Raw genomic sequence first — 16,954 nt, forward strand, 5'->3', positions numbered from 1 at the left:
GATCAGCTGGCACGTGGCCTCTCCTCTCCCCAGGCCACTATAACGTCTGTGTAACTTTACGAAGAATTAGGGCTGGAATATGCTTGTTTTCCTTTTCCCTCCTTGTGTCTTCCTTCCTTTTGTATTGTGTCTGCAAGCTTGTAAGGCTGTGGGCAGGGAAAGTCTTGTTTTTTTACCCTCATACAGTGCCTAGAAAACTTTAGGTACTGAGATGATGATGATGATGGAGTGAGTCATGTGGGCCAGCTGAATGAACAAATAAACAAACAAGCCTACTTAGAAGCCGTCTGATGCGATTCAAAACCCTTTCCCTTAACCCTTGATGGGTAGGGTCAGATGTGTTTCCTTCACAGATCCTACCCAATTCACTTATTTTTAGCCTGAGACTTATGCTAAGCGTAGCTTGTCCTTCCTACTCAGGTAGCTGAACAGCTTCTCTGTGCACTGCACACACACACATCATCACCTTCCACCCAAGAAGTATGTTACCTCAAGTCCATCCCTCCCCTTCCTCCACTGTTACTGAGAAAAACCTTACTTCCTCTTCTGATACCCCAGCAGTCCTAGTTCCCATCCTATATCCCTCCCCAACACATTTGACCTCACAGGCCAGCCCGGAGTAGGGATGGGTGAGAATTTTGATTCAGTTCGCATTTCAAGGAGGATTTATCAAATTCACAATTTCTGAAACAATATGAGAACCAAAACTCAGCCATCCTTTGAAATTTGCATTCATTACAATTTTGGGATGCAGTTTGCTAACTAAACAACATTTACAAAAATGCATATATTAGGGGAAAGTGGGTATAAAAATGAACACCTGAGTGAAAATAACATACAAAAAGGCATGAAGTGATGAGAAATGGCTTGTAAAAATGTGTCCCTTTGTCAAAACTGCCTGCAAAAATATGTTTATTTGGAGAAATAAGAAATGTGGAGACTTTTCATGCAGATTTTTTTTTTATTTGCAGATCGCTGTACAAATGTAGAGAACTGAATTTAACACGAAAAATGAGAAACAGAGAGAACCTAAACAGACCGATTTTTCCATCCCTAGCCCAGAGCCAGAAATCCTGACACACAACCCAGCTCTCTCCTTTCAGTCCTCCACACCCCGTTGAAAAACCACCCTGCCTCTAGGCCTCTTCATTGCTTTCCCCAGCACAACTCACTCCACTTCTAGAGGACCCAGGAGTCCTGGCACCCACCCCCGAATCCATCTCATCTCTTTTCCTTTCCTCTAGGCTAGGCCAAAGTGGGAATAGACAGCACCCACCCGCCCCAAGTAGCCCCTCCCATTCTGAACCACTCTATTCTCCCTCCTAGGATTAAGAGCCGTAGCTCGGGGGTAGAGCATCCGCTTTGCATGCAGGAGGTCCCAGGTTCGATCCCCAGTGGCATCTCCAAGTGGGGCTGGGCATGTTCCCTCTCTGAAACCTTGGAGAGCCACTGCCAGTCACAGAAAACAATACTGAGCTAGATGGACCAAGGGTGTGACTCAGTAGAAGGCAGCTTCCTACATTACTAATACGAAACGTTGTCCAGGGTGAGCAGGACGTGGGTCGAAGCTGGTCTGTCCACTTGCCCCTGCCCTAACCGGTTCTCTTGAAACTGGCAGTCAGAAAGAGGTTTATTGTGATGACAAAGCTGTGACCCCCAAATACACTGAGAAAGCGTGCTTCCCTGACTAAGTGTGAGTGTACCTCTACAGCACAGGGCTGAGATTTGTCTGATCTCAACAGATTAATGTTTGCTTTAAAAGTGTATGTATGGGGGAAATGGGAGGATTCCTGGGTTCCTTGCTCAGGAGGAAAACCCTTGCATTGTGAGAGTATTTGGAGGAAGACTACATAGGACCAGGGGTGTAGTCATACAGGGTCTCGGGGGGGGGGTCTTAGACCCCTTACTTTCTTGGGAGCTGGGTCCCAGCAGCGTCCCTATGTCTCTAGCATCAAAAACCAATCAGCATGAAAGGGGAGTGTGTTAGCCACTGAAAAGTGTCTTCTAACATGCTTTCTTTTCCTTTCCTGCTGATTGGAGCCAATCAGAGTGAAAGGAGGTGAGTCAACCACTGAGAAGACTCTTCAGTAGCTAACACTCTCCCCTTTCATGCTTATCAGCTCCTAGGGACGTCTGTTGTTGTGGGAGAAGGCATTAACAAGGATCTCCTCAACTCAGCAGCAAAAATGGGGTGTGTGGTGTGGCTATCATGAAGGGACCCTGCACTTCTGAATTTGCCACTGTACTACCATATAGGAAAACCTTTGCCAAGCTGGTACCTTCTAGATGTGTTGGACTAAAACTCCCATCAGCCCTAGCCAGCACAGCCATGCTGACATACACCTCTTGATGAGCATTAGGTAGACTTGCTAAGTCCCCTTCCATCTCTCCCAAAGCCTTGGCCCTCATTCTCCTTCCTGGGTTCTCGGAGGTGAAAAGGATACAGTCTGTAAATCCAGGCGGGTAAGGGAATTTCCCCTTGCCTTGAACCCTCCCGGAGAAAACATTGGCAACCCTAGCTGCTGTTGGGACAAAAACCAGTTTTTCTGGATTCCCTAGGATTTTTTCTGGGTTTCCTAGGGGTTTGGAATAAGACAGAGAAGTGGAGAGATCTGGATGTCAGGTGGATCCTTAATCCCCCAAAAGGCAAAGTGAGCTCACTGGGCAGGAGTTAGGGACCTTACTTCTCAGAAGGGAAGGAACTCTAGTGGTCAGGTCGGCCCCTGGGTTCTATAGATGGGGAGGAAGGGGGTGCTTTTGAGAAATGTCGATGTGTTCTTCCTCATGTTGAAAGGCTGGATCCTTCTGAGAGTCATTTCCTAATTGTGTAACTTGCTTGCTCACATCCCTTTGACATGAAATCGCTGCTCTCTCCAGGGATAGGTGCAAGGAAGACTAAGCTTACATGGTCTCCAAGGCCTGCCCTTTTCTCTACAGTTCGCCTGCCTGCTCACTCCTTTTATCTTCTCCTTTCCCCTCCTCCCTGGTAATCTACCCTCCTGTTCTCTGTAATTCCACCCGCCCCAGAAGTAGGCTGGGCGGTGACCTTAATGCAGATATATTTATATGCATATATATATGGCCAGGATGCTTTCTCACCATCACAACAGTGTCACCTTGTCTGGCAGGACGGAGAGAGACACACACTTGACAGGTGAGCTTTACTAAGGTTGGGCAGGGAAACAAGGGGGACTCAACCCGCAGAATTGGAAGCAGCACCTTTTGCCTCTAGAGGAGCATCTTCAAAGAAGTCGGAGTAGGAAGAAGCTGGCAGGCTTAGAGGGTAAAGTCAGAAATGCGGATTGTTAGTTTATTTCAATATTTATAAGCCGTGGATGGTATTGAATACGAGAACTGCCCAGAGCAGACCCGTTGAAGTTAATAGACATGACTAATTTAGGTTCATTAATTTAAATGGGTCTGCTCTGAGTAGGACTTAGTTGACTACAACCCTGCACTTTCATATAAAATACCACAAGGCAGTATACAAAACAATATTAGTTCTACAGTAGTTGTTAGATGATGCAGTAGAAAGCTCTTCAGGCACAGACACATTGCAGCCTAATCAGAAATGCATGTGTGATGCACTGAGGCTAGGGAGGAGTAAGGAGGAGGGAGAAATTTGATTCTGTTGGTATTTAATCTGAAACCACCAAATTTGCACTTTCCAAAACAATAGGAGAACTGAAAAGCAATTATCCTTCAAAATTCACATGATCTGAATTTTGCAATGCAGTTCTGAAACCAATGTTTCCAAAAAGGCATACATTAGAAGAAACTGTATATATAAATGAATATACTAGTGAAAATAACATACAAAAATGCATTATAAAGGGGAAATTGCTTGCAAAGATGTGTACATTAATCAAAACTACCTACAAATGTGTTTATTAGGAGAAATTTGTACTAAAATGGTGATGAGGACTTTTTCATGAGGACTTTTTTAAAAAAAAACACCCACAAATTACTTCAGAAATGTGGAGAAACAAAGGTGAGATACCTTTGTACCCAAGCAGGGCAGGAAGGTGATAGCCTTTCCCTGTTGTTGATTCCCAACAACTGGTGTTCAGAGGTACACTGCCACTGATCATGGAGGATCCATTTATCGTAGGTAGCAGCTACGGAGAGACCCCTATCTAATGGAGAGACTCCAGTCTAATAGATTGTCTAATCTGTTGTTTTTTTAAGCCATCACTGCTAGTGACCATCTCCAGGTCTTGTGACAGTGAGGTCCACAAGGAAATCATGTATTACTATGACTGCTTCTCTTGTGCTAGGACTTAGCCCTGTCATTTTTTAAAAAGTAAAATGTCGTGTTGACTTTCTTATGTGTATAAAATACTTATTTGAGTGAGGAGGCATGACAGTGGCATGTAGATGGCCATGTAGGAAGGACCGTGGGTCAGTGGCAGGGCATCTGTCTTGCATGCGGAAGATCCCTGATTCAGTCCCCAGCATCTCCAGATAGGGCTGGGGAAGGCCCCTATCTGAGCTAGATGGACTAATGGTCTGACTCTGTGATGAGGCAGCTTCATAGGGTTCTAGGGTATGGTTTAAAGATGCATGAAGCCATCATCTTGCTGAAGTTAAGCAGGTCTGGTGAGTGCCTGGATGGATGACCACCTAGGAACCACACGTACACCACCTTGGGTTTCATGATGGAAATAAAGCAGGATGTATATGCAAGAAATGGGGGGGGGGAGATCCTACATGCAGCGATCACAACATGCCTTTTCCACATAAATATGTGCATGTGCAGGGAGAAAAATGTGTGTGCGATCACTTACACATGATCTTCATATAACTTCCATGCATTCTCACACCCCAAAATTTCCAGTGTGTAGGAAAAATGGAAACATCTAAAGCAATCCTTTTAACACAACTTTGAACTATTTTGCCGCAGTGCAACCCTCTCTCCCTTCTCACTCACAAAACCATGGATTGATATAATGGAGAAACACCTTTTATACCGCCAGTGTACCAGGTTCAAAGAGGGGCACGCAAAAAGGTGTTGCTGATAGTAGCTGCCCATAGGCTATATGACTCCTTTGACATCCACTCCAAGACTTGCTAAGGTTTTCGCCTCTTCTGCAATCCTTGTAAGACCTGTTTATCTGGGCTTTTGGCAGCCAAGGTTAAACTTTGGGCTGTGAGGTTCTGAGCGTGTTTCCTCTTGCTTCATTTATAGACGTGCTTTGTAGTTCCGAGTTATTCCATCACCCTCCATTAATCCACCTTTATATTGTAACTCCACTTACCTTGTGGAAGTCCATATGAAGCCAAATTTATTTTCCTCCCTCAAAAAAGAAATTTAAGTTTCTAGACCTCGTGGTTGCGAGGGAAGATCATAATGTTTTGGGATTTTTTGCAGGTGTAACCTTGTAAGATCCCTCACCTCTCCCACCAAATAGACACTGGTAAATTCTATCTATTGCTGCTAACAGACAGCCTCTTGTTCATGAATTGTCTCATTTACCCATCTAATTTCCTGCATCTTTCTCCCTAGCTGACGTGGCATACTATGGCTCCTGTCTGGGTTGTACCAGGGGCCCTCACTGTGGTCCTTTTGCTTTTGGGAGGATGCTACGCCAGTTCTGAAGGTAACACCATTGCCACCCCCAGATCTTAAGTGTCTCCATCTTGCAGTGTGAGGGGTAAAGGAGAATTCCTCAGGGATGGAATCAAATCCTCCCCTTGCATGGATTCAGTGGCGGTTGGTGGCTCCATGTCAGTGGGGCAGCGAAATCTGCTCCAGGTTTTAGTCCAAACTTCCAAGGAGCTGTCCAAGGTGCTGCATGGATTTGGTCCCATAAACTTATGACCTCTCTGCTTCTCTTTCCTTATAGGTTCTTGGTGCTATGATGCATTACAATGTGGTAAGAAAAATACCAGCCCCTTGGCTTCTTTTTACCCGCTGATTCCAAACGAGGCTTGCTTTTGAGCCAAAGCTCCAGACCAGTGGTGGCTGATGGGGCGGTGGGCTGGGCAGCTAATGGAAGGTGGAGCAGGGAGTCACTGCGGGCAGAGTCAACTTACTCTGATTTTCTTCCCAACTCCTCCCTTACAAATATACAGTGAACACTGAGGTAATTCTTAGACAAAAAGCATAAAAGGATACCTAGATATGTCACAATTATACAGCATCAAATACCTACATACACCTGTAACTTTTAAGTTCTGCTTATAGCAAGAGAGGGACAGAAAAGACCCCAAGGAGTTTGTGAATGATAAAAGTTTATGAATATGACTTGAGGGGGGACGACACAGAACTGCTGGGCTACAGCTGTGGATTTTGGGGTGCAGCACAAATAATGGTGTGTACTGCTCCTTGTCCTAGTGAGACCAAAGCCTACCTTCATTTCTGAGGCTTTGTTGTGTAATGGAGTAAACATGTTCTGTAATTGACTAAACATGTCTCTGAACATGTGCAAAGTGTATTTTTCTCTCAGCCTACTCAGAGAGATCCAGGACTAAATGGGTGGGCGACATAATAGAGGAGATCACCTTCAGGAAGGCTACAATCCTGCTGCTGCTGCGTTTATTTATTTAACCCAGCGCCACATGTCTAATGACCATGCGTTTTGTTCTTGGCTCTTCCTTCTATGACTAGGTCCTGACACATGGTCGTCCCTTGGTCACTGCGGTGGCAAGAGACAGTCCCCCATCAATATAATCGCTAAAGAAGTCAAATATAACCCCAAATTGGGTGCCGTGACTCTCACTGGCTACGGCGACAGCAAAAAACTGCGAGAAATTAAGAACACTGGGAAAACAGGCAAGTGTGCTATCATTTCCTTTTTAAACCGCTACGCTTCTAGTCCTTAACATAGTAAGAAAATATGAAAAGAAATTCACAAAACTGCAAGAGGGGAGTGCCTGGTAGGGGAAGCTGTCAAACTTCCTGTACCTTTTATAGCTCTTCATCCCTTCCTGTTTGGGCCAAGCTTCCAGCAAAAAGGTGGATGTTCCTTACCTTTCCCATGATGAAAACATGGAGAAGCCAGGAGGAGCGTGAGAAAATGTCCCAACTTGGCCCCCAGCCTGGGACAGGCTTGTAAAGGCAGCCTTTTTTTTCTTTTTTTTTTCTGAAGGGAAATGTGTGGAAATCCATTTACTTCCTATCATTTTAACAGGCATCAGGCAGATCAAGAGCTTGCACCCTCCCCTCTGCCCTGCACTTCCTTCCAGTTTTGGGGTGGGGCTGGGATTCTGTACCCTCTCAGGCAATCAGCAGTCAAAGGTTTATACTTCTGCATGGCGTGGGTGTTTCTCCAGGTATGCAGAGACCTCCCTTAATATGTGGGTGCCCCCATCTTTCAGCTCCAAACCAATTGGCACAGGGCCACCTATCGGCTATTAGAGGGAACAATCCTTTTCAGACTAAGATTGCTTCCCTCAAGGTAGCCCACCCCTTGCATTTATATGTGTGTTTCGTTTTGCCAAACACGCCTCCTGATCCTGACTGATGCAGAATCACAACAGACCACTGCCTCTAAGTAATTCTGCATCTCTCTGATGGGGATGCTTGAATGCCCCCAATCACACCTGACACAGAGACAGGCTCCAACAGAGGGCTGATTATTGGAAGCGGGCAAGGCTGGTGCAGTAACTCATACATAGGAGGCAGTCTGCAGTGCTAGTTGAGGCTGCTATGGAAACTTTTGATGGATTTATTTCTGCGTCTGTGTTAGAATTGCTTTTAATATGTTTTCTTTAATAATATGTTTTTAGCCCTTTTTTAAAAAAAGATGTTTTTAAAGCTTTTTAAAAAAATGTTTTTAACGCTGTTTTGTTTTAATGTATTTCAAGGTCTTTTTATGATGTTTTAAAGTGTTTTTAGCATTTCTGTTTGCCGCCCTGGGCTCCTGCTGGGAGGAAGAGCGGGATATAAATCAAATAATAAATAAATAAATAAATTTCTTGTGTATTAGTGATATAGGCCCTGATCCAGCTAAAGTTAATTGTGGATCAAGTTCCACAAGTGGAGTAAATCACAACTAACTGCGGTCTTGATAGTTTCAATGGGGCCTCAAAAATGTTTCTCAGTGTTCAATGTAAGTTTTCAGGGTGGCTATACTAGCCATGATGACTATCATGAGTTTAGTGCGATCAAGGTCATTGTTGTTTGCTCTTTGTTATTGTGCTGTTACATGTGCTTCAATAGAACCCAGCCTTTGCCAACCTGATGCCCTCTGTAAGTTATGGACTACAACTCCCATCTGCCCTAGCCAGCACAGGAATTGTAGTTCAAAACATCCGGAGAGCACCAGGTTGGCAAAGGCTGGGATAGACAGAAGGGGGTGCCTGAGAGGGAAGGGAGAGGGGGGCAGGTGCCTCCTCCCACACAAGTAGCTCTGCCCCCCTTTTTTCTGAACTCCTGTGGCTACTTGAAAAAAGGCCCTTTTCACATACTAAATTTTAACTGAATCTTTAAACTGGAAATTAAAGTGAGGATGCAATCCTAAGCACTGTTATGTTTCCTGACAAACATTAACTCTATCAAAATCTATGTGAAAAAGTCAAAATCTTTATTATGTTTAGCTGAAAATCAAAGTCATTATTATGCTTACTCCATCAAAATCAATAGGATGTACTTCAGAGAAAGTATTTTTAGGATGGGAACATTAATGTGAGCTATATTGATATTTCAGAAATCTAATATATGGGCAAAATTTGCCCCCACCCGAGAATATGCACACCTGTGTCTCCCCGGCTCCCAGAATATAATTTTATCCTGAGGCCCCACTGAACACTACCACAAGTGTTCTCAAAAAATTCCTTTATCCTGCAATCCTTTCAACATCTCCAGAACAGAAACCTTTTACCCTGTTCTTACTTCCTCAGTTGCATGAACCAAAAAGCGCAATTCTGTCACCTCATTGATTGCAAGTCACACTGCTTAGCTGGTGATTACAAAAGCAATCAAAGGTTTTTGAATTCTAGAGCTCTTAGCATCAAGGGACACGTGTCTGGTTCTTCCTTGCAGTTGACATAGAACTGGCCAATGGCCTGCAGCTCACTGGTCATGGGCTTCCAGCGACATACACAGCCAAAGCCTTTCACTTCCATTGGGGAGATGGCCCCTCCAAGCCAGGATCTGAGCACTATATAAATGGCGAACGGTACTCCATGGAGGTGAGGATATATTTCCCATTCCCTGTCCCTCTCTTATCTGGAGGAGCCTGTGAGGGTTCCAATGTCTTTTAGACTTGTGCGGAAGAGTTTTCAGTCAGGCCCCATCTGTGCTATAATTTGAACATTAATGTAGTGGCAAATGTAGTGGCAGGGTCCCTTCATGATAGTCACAGCCACCACCAACAACAACAACCTTCTTATTTTTTGCTGCTGGGTTGAGAAGATCCTTGTTAATGCCTTCTCCCACAACAACAGAGATCCCGAGGAGCCAATAAGTGTGAAAGGGGAAAGTGTTACCTACTCAAAAGAGTCTTCTCAGTGCCTAACTCACTTCCTTTCACTCTGATTGGCTCCAATCAGCAGGAAGGACAAGGAAGCATGTTAGAAGACTCTTATCAGTGGCTAAATTACACTTTCATGCTGATTGGCTCATAGGATGCTGGAGACACTGGGACCCTGCTGGGACCCAGCTCCCCAAAAAGCGAGGGGTGTAAGATCCCACAAGACCCTGGACTACACCCCCACATTTAAAGCACTATTATCAGTACTATTAAACAGTCATGGCTTCCCCCAAAGAATCCTGGGAACTGTAGTTTGTTAAGGATGCTTAGAGTTGTTAAGAGATCTCCCCATTGCCCTCACAGAGCTATGATTCCAGAGTTCCCTGGGAAGAGAGATTTATTGTTAAACCACTCTGAAAATTGTAGCTCTGTGAGGGGAATAAGGATCACCTAACAATATTCAGCACCCTTAACAAACTACAGTTCCCAGGATTCTTTGGGGGAAGCCATGACTGTTTAAAGTTATATAATGCTGCTTTAAATGTAGAGTGCAGATGGGGCCCAATACCCCAAGCCATGAATCATTGTAACTTCTAAAATCCCTATTTTGAGCCCGAATTCTACCCTGGAATGTGTAAAGCATTTTTTTAAGGGCAACATTCTCCTGAGCATGCACAAAGTACATTTCTTTTACCTCTGCATAACACTAACATAAACTCTACATGTTTTAGATTGCTATATGCAGGGCTTCCAAGCCAGAGAGCTTTTTAGAAATTAGAAATGGCCGGTCTAAGGGGAGTAAAGGAGAAAGATACAATGACTTCCAATATATAATGGCTTTTATGTACAGCAGTCTAGATCTTTGCTCACTCAGGTTTCTCCAAAAAGAGCAGCCAGGTGGATCAGCAGAGATATATTCCAAACTGATCTTCTTTTTCTCCCCTCAGTTACACATTGTGCATACCAAAAACAACATGAATGTATCAGATGCTGTGAAGGACCCACAAGGCATTGCTGTGCTGGCATTCTTTGTTGAGGTGAGGGACAAGGAGATAAAGATTTGTGCACACCTATATTACCAGCATATATCAGTTTTGTAGCATTTTAATTATTATGACTTCTCCCAGATGATTCAAGGAACGGCAGTAAAAGGATCTCTCTCTCTCTCTCTCTCTCTCTCTCTCTCTCTCTCTCTCTCTCTCACGAGTCGGGTTTGAATGTCACATTAAACCATAGTTTATTTTTACCTGTGGTTTAATGTGACATGCAAACTTGGCCACTGAATGAACTACAATTCCCAGAGTTCCCAGGGAAGAGGGTATCATTGTTAAAACACACAAGTCTGTTATGCAAATAGAAGGACTGGAAGGAGCGAATTAGGATTGCCAGGTTCAGGGCCTGAGACTGATCCTGTATCTTTAGGAGAAGAGAAAATCAGCCAAGTGCAGGTGTTCTTGCAACCCTGTAATGGGAAAAACCACACGGTGGAATTCTCCCTTCCCCCTGCACAACTTTTAAAGATACAGAAGACCTTTTGGAGGCTGGGCCTGGCAACCAAGAGGTCTTCTATATCTTTAAAAGTTGTGCAGGGGGGAGGGAGCATTCCACCTTGTGGTTTTTCCCATTACAGGGTTGGAAGAACACCTGCACTTGGCTGACTTTCTCTTCTCCTAAAGATACAGGATCAGTCTCAGGCCATGAACCTGGCAACCCTAGAGCGAATGCTATGTACAAGTGATAGACTGTTCTGGACAATAAATGTACAATGTTGTTTCTGAAGAAGCATTTCTTTTGAGGAAATATTACATTCTCCCAGCATTCAAATTACAATACTTTGCCACTAGGGAAAGGTAGTTCTGTGTAGTACTACAACTGTAAGTTTCATTTGGAATTGCAGTTCCAAAAAAGTGTGTGCCTATTGAATAATGCCAATGACATCACCAGCAGCGAGCACACCTATTCCCGTCTTCCCTTCCCCATGCTTTCCAACCTGGCAGAGGAGGAAGCATCATTGGTCAAATAAGGAAATGCTGGGTGCTAGGACTCTGAGGCTCTGGGCCTTATTTTGAGTAATGTGGCATTTCCCCTTTTTTCTCTGCAGGCCTATGAGAAGGCAAAGGGCAAGACAGCTGAAGCCTGGGAATCATTTACAAAGAACCTGGAGAAAGTTGCTGAAAAAGGTGAGTCCACTGGTGAATGGCGAAGCCAGGAAGGACATAAATTGGAAGAATAGTTCCAATTTCCTCCCTGATGAGTCCTGAAAATGGTCATTTCATGAGAGTCCCTTGGAATTCACTAACCCTTACAAAGCACTGGAATATTCAGAATCACTTGTGGTGGGGAGGAGGCAGTCATAGTTATTTATTAATCTGTATATTATTTAACACATTTATATCCCACCTTTCCTGTAATGAGAGCAAGGCAACAACCCCGTGAGGTAGGTTGGGATAAGAGATGGTAACTTGCCCAATAAGTGTCGTGGCTGACTATGAGGATTTGAACCTGGGTAACTTCAGTCCTAGCCTGACAATCTAACCACTACACCATATTGGCTGTCCATTTTAATTGGCTCTTAATTTTTCCGCTTTAATCATGAACATAACTGCCTTGACACTGATTAAATTTTGGAGCATGGATGTAACCAACTCGCCTCCATCTGTACAGGTGAAGTCTCAGATCTCGATAGCAGCATCTCTCTCCTGGACTTGTTGGGCTCCACGGACCTGACCCGCTATTACCGCTATCCTGGGTCCCTCACCACCCCTGGCTGCGAGGAGGTTGTACTCTGGACTGTCTTTGCTGACCCGATTCTGGTGCCAGATGAAGTGGTGAGGGCAGCAATCTTGCCTCTGTGTGTATGCGTGTGGAATGCCAAGGCAGGCAAGCGGGTTTAGCTAGGTTAAAGGAACAGGAGCCACAGGACTATAATGGCTACTATGAACTTTTTGCCCTCTGGAGCTTTTGGACTGCAACTCCCATCAACCCCAACCAGCTGGGAGGCAGCAGGTTGGGGGAAACTGAGGGCTGTATCCAGCTAAGTCCTACTCAAGTAGACCCACTTAAATGAACTAAACTTAAGTTATGGCCATTGATTTCAATGGATCTACTCTAAGTAGGACTAACGCTGGATCCAACTCTGAGATGGGATACATGTGGACATTTGAGAAAGCAGTTTTGTACATATGGACTCCACTTACAGTTATGATCAAGGCTCAACTCTTCTTGCTGCTTGTGTAAAAATGGCTGCAACAGATAGCTGCACAGAAGAGGGCTCCTGCACCTTTAACAGTTGCAGAAAAAGGGAGTTTGAGCAGGTGTCATTTGTCATCAGTGGAAACTGATGGCTCCGATATCACTGGGACAGTGAATCCACACTGGGCCTTAGTCTGAACTGTCAAGGAGCTGTCCGAGGTGCTGAAAGGTGATTCACTGCCTCACATCACAGACACCCGTCTTGTTTGTCGTGCAAGCAACACCTGCTGGAATGCCCTCTTCTACACAATCCTCAAAGACGCAAGAGCCATGTCCTCTTTTGCATCCTGCCGCCTTCATTAATTGCCCTCCCTCCCCCCTGTTCACATTAAAACTGGAGCCCTACATTTGCATTCAAGTAAAATGTACCCCTAGATTGGGAACCATTTTCCTTGTCTCCTGTATCATGTCCATATGGCCTCACAGTTGGCCCCCTTTCTGGTTTCTCAGACTGTACTCTTATGCTCACTAAGTTAAGTCCCACTGAATTCAGTGGGACTTACTTCTGAGTAGACATGTATAGCACTGTACTGCAAGAATCCCCCAGGCAATATACATGTATACTTTCAACCATGGCTGCATACACTGCTGACATTGAAAGCACATTGCTTCCTGCAAGGAATCCTGGGAAATGTAGTCTGTTAAGGGTACCGAGAACTGCAGCTCTGTGAGGGGTAAACTACAGTTCCCAGAATTCTTTGGGGGAAGTCATGTGCTTTAAATGTATGGTGTGTATGCAGCCCATGTCTTTGAAAGACAAGTGGGAGCAGGAGGGAGAATGAGACAGAGCTTAGACTTCTCAGGAAGCCAAGCTGAATTCACAGGAAGCAGTCAATACCAAATTCTCCCCACTGACCTGCCCGGGCTTCAGCAGAACTGCAAAATGCACACAACCCTGCCTATTTTCATTTAACCCTGCCTGTTCAAATTGTAGATGTGATAACTGGAGGGTGAGTATTACATGGGTTAGAGATCTGGGAGATATGAGTTACTGGGCTAGGGAGGGTCAAATAGCAGTGGGCGAATAGTTACTGCACCCAGCGAGGATTGTGCAGGAGAGACTTTGCAAGAGAAAGTGATCTTGAAAAAACATCAGCTGGATGAACAGAAAGGATGGGGCTGTTTTTCAGCCGTACGCTATGATGTTCAGTTGTGTATTTGTCCCATTATGGTATTCTGCTCACCCTGTTCTGTCAAAAGTGGTACTGTAGGGCTGAACAAAAAATGGCCTCCCAAAATTCTCCATGCTATTTGTGGACAGTGAAATTGGAGGGGTGCATTTTGCTGAATGTTCTCCAGGGGTGGACTGAAGTTCTCCAGCAATTCATGCTCGGAGGATGGCAACAAGGGAGAGGGCCTTCTCAATGGTGGCCCCAAATTATGAAATGATCTTCCTGATGAGGTGCGCCTGGTGCCAGCACTGTTATATTTTCAGCGCCAGCTCAAGAGTTTCCTCTTCTCCCAGTCATTTTAGCATGTGTTTTTAAATTGCTTTTTAAAATGTGTTTTTAAATTTGTATATTTGTTTTTAATGTTTTGATTGTTATAAACCACCCAGAGAGCTTTGGCTATGGGGCAGTATATAAATGCTATTATTGTTGTTGTTGTTGTTGTTGTTAACAATAACAACAACAACAACAAACAATAGAAGCTAAAAAAAATATTCAAAAAGTTTGTCAGAATTTTCTTGTTCCTGAAAAATCTTGGATCAGCCCTACATTATTGCCATAGTTCATTCTGTGTCACGCAGGACTCCCCTGCCCGACACAGAATTTCAGCCTTTTCTACTGTCCCCCACCTGACCTTTTCCTTCTCCCTTCCAACAGGTGCATGCTTTTCCATATGCACTCCATACTACAGAGTCCTCCAATGGGCCTCATATTGAAAACAACTTCCGCCCCCTGCAGAAGATTGGGGACCGGAAAGTGGAATCATCTGCTGCTTTGAAGGAAGATGGACGTTCTGCTGCTTCTATAGTCTCTCAGCCAGTAGAGTTCCTCCTCTTCATTTTTGTGGCTACTCTTGCATCTTTCTTGCCTGTGTAAGGACAGGGGTGGGTGGGCAGAACCACGTTGAAGAGGAGTTGGCAACATCTCCAAAGAGGTCCAAGCCAGGCCATAACTCTTCCTGTCCCCCCAGAAACTCCAGTTTACCTCCTTCTACCTCTCAACAACCAGCGTATCCAGAACATAAGCACTGGCAAATGACACTGCAAGGGTAGGAGGTGCACATTCCAGCGGGGACAGGAGCACAGAGAAGAGACTGATGGGAGCCAGTGCTTCTATGCCCAGTGATGGGGAAGGAGGTGCTGTTCAATCCCCTACTGCTAGAGCTAGAGCTGAAATAAAACTTTCCATTCAAAATGAGCTGGTTTTTGACATTTCCCAATCTTAGATTGTGGTTTTGTTTCTAAATGATATTTGAGTTTCAAATTCATATTTGGGCTTAAACTCGGTAGACCTTTCACCCATATTTGAACAACAATGACACGTGCATTTTGATACATTGCACAACAAAACCTAAGATACACACAAAAAGAAGTGTGGAAAAAATTGTTTGACATTTTCAGTGTGGATTTGGAGTTTCAGATTTCTCTGTGCTAAAACTTTTAATTTTTTTAAAAATCAAAATTAGTTTCAGCTCTAGTTTTAGCAGACGTTGGCAGAGGCTGTGCCTCTTCAGACTTGCTCACACAAACATGTACATCATGTCATGAGTATATATGGCTCATTCACTTACATCTCCAACACTGTTGACACCTCAAAAGCAACACATTTTCAGTGGAGTCTGTTCACACATTCAGCTGCCATTGAGGTGCCAGGTGTTGAGTGATGCACATGCACGTGTGATACAACCCTTAAATCTTTTCCCATCATGCTATAAAACAGCACTTGGGATTACAGGTTTGCATAGTAAGATTTCTCCTTTGCTGAAAAACTGGGACAAACAACCACTCTTTAACTACCTCACATCCTCTCATGAAAGTGGCAGATTTGTTTCTTCTTGACGTTATAAGACTTAATTCTTCCATAGCGGAAAGGACTTCTGTAATCCCCTATTATAAAGGCCTCTAATTCAGGGGTTCCCAACTGTGGTCCACGGATCACCAGTGATCCACAAGCTTCATTCAGGTGGTTCGTGACATGTTTGTGGATTTGTGGTTGAAGAATGGAGACAGGACATCCTTTGCCTTAAATATTTATATTGATTTTTCATTGTATTTTATTGTTTCTTTTATTTTGTCTTTTGGCTTTTATTGTATTACACTCGAATTCTATGGAATTCACATTGTAACTTGATAAAATACAATATATAGGAATTTTTAAAAGCAACAAAAATTCCATTAAAAATCATACTGTATCTAGCATGGTGCATTACAATTATTACAAGCAGCACAAAAATCATTAAGTCGTCCGCCATGAACGATTTAAGTGGTCCATGAGGAATGATATTGGGGTAACCATTGATCTAACTTGTTAAGCTACAAGCCACCAACCCCCAATGGTGGAAAAGCACTTATTTTAAAAAACATAATTATTATAAGCGGAAACTTTCAGGGCAAGAGAAGCATGGAATGTTACTTACCGATCACTCCTTGGGGACCTCTAATGTGAAAATAGTTTTGCCATGAACTAATGAATAAGCTGTGACTTAAAGGATAAATGTGTGTGGAAATTAAATTAAGTGGTTTGTGTGTCAGGGCAGGTTGCATTTGCGTGAAGAGAAGCAAGCAATGTTAAGTATTCCTTACTTTATCACTCTTTTGCTGATATGGTGCCATATCATTAAAACAGAATGTCTAGCTTCTGTGGCAAGGCACCCAGTGCAGGCACTTTTCCAGTCACCTCATTGAGAATGCCTCACTCTGAGGAAGGACCCCCTTCCTTAAAGTGAAGCATGGGGATGCAGCAGACACTCTGGACAACCCTCAGAGTGGTAGGACCCTTGACAGGTGGGCTGGTGTCAAGGCAAGTAAGCAGGGGCTGGGAAAGTACTGCTTCCGAGCCCTGCCGCCTGATACAATTGCCTCATTTTGCCTTGCAACAGGGCTGGCCCTGGTTTTGAACTCCTTGATCCTACCTCCATCACTCTAACCACTATATCTCTAACCACATGGGCTTAACGTATAGGACTACATCCCCCACATTTTCCACACAAGGAGAACAGTGTCTAGGGAAGTTCTGTAAGGCCATCCCCAGGTTTTCTTCAGCTGTCCTTCCTAGACCTGAGGTAATTCTCCTCTCTCTGGTGGGCAGATGCACCCTGAGAAGACTGGACCAGACCCT

General features: G+C 44.2%; 1 protein-coding gene across 2 annotated transcripts; it reads left to right on the forward strand.

The window, feature by feature from the left end:
* Nucleotides 1-3,087: 3,087 nt before the first annotated feature.
* LOC133365925 (carbonic anhydrase 4-like) lies at nucleotides 3,088-16,032 on the forward strand. Of its 2 annotated transcripts, XM_061588384.1 has the most exons (9): nucleotides 3,088-3,154; nucleotides 5,507-5,600; nucleotides 5,847-5,876; nucleotides 6,611-6,775; nucleotides 8,987-9,135; nucleotides 10,364-10,453; nucleotides 11,518-11,596; nucleotides 12,081-12,244; nucleotides 14,495-16,032. In XM_061588384.1, exons 2-9 carry the CDS (start codon nucleotides 5,522-5,524, stop codon nucleotides 14,711-14,713), a joined length of 975 nt encoding a protein of 324 aa, XP_061444368.1. In that variant the 5' UTR covers nucleotides 3,088-3,154; nucleotides 5,507-5,521; the 3' UTR covers nucleotides 14,714-16,032. The 2 variants fall into 2 exon arrangements, with proteins under 2 accessions (XP_061444368.1, XP_061444369.1); XM_061588385.1 differs by lacking the exon at nucleotides 3,088-3,154 and having other exon boundaries at nucleotides 4,738-5,600.
* The last annotated feature ends 922 nt before the right edge of the window (nucleotides 16,033-16,954 follow it).

Source organism: Rhineura floridana, chromosome 11, assembly GCF_030035675.1.
Source record: "Rhineura floridana isolate rRhiFlo1 chromosome 11, rRhiFlo1.hap2, whole genome shotgun sequence".
Lineage (NCBI taxonomy): Eukaryota > Metazoa > Chordata > Lepidosauria > Squamata > Rhineuridae > Rhineura > Rhineura floridana.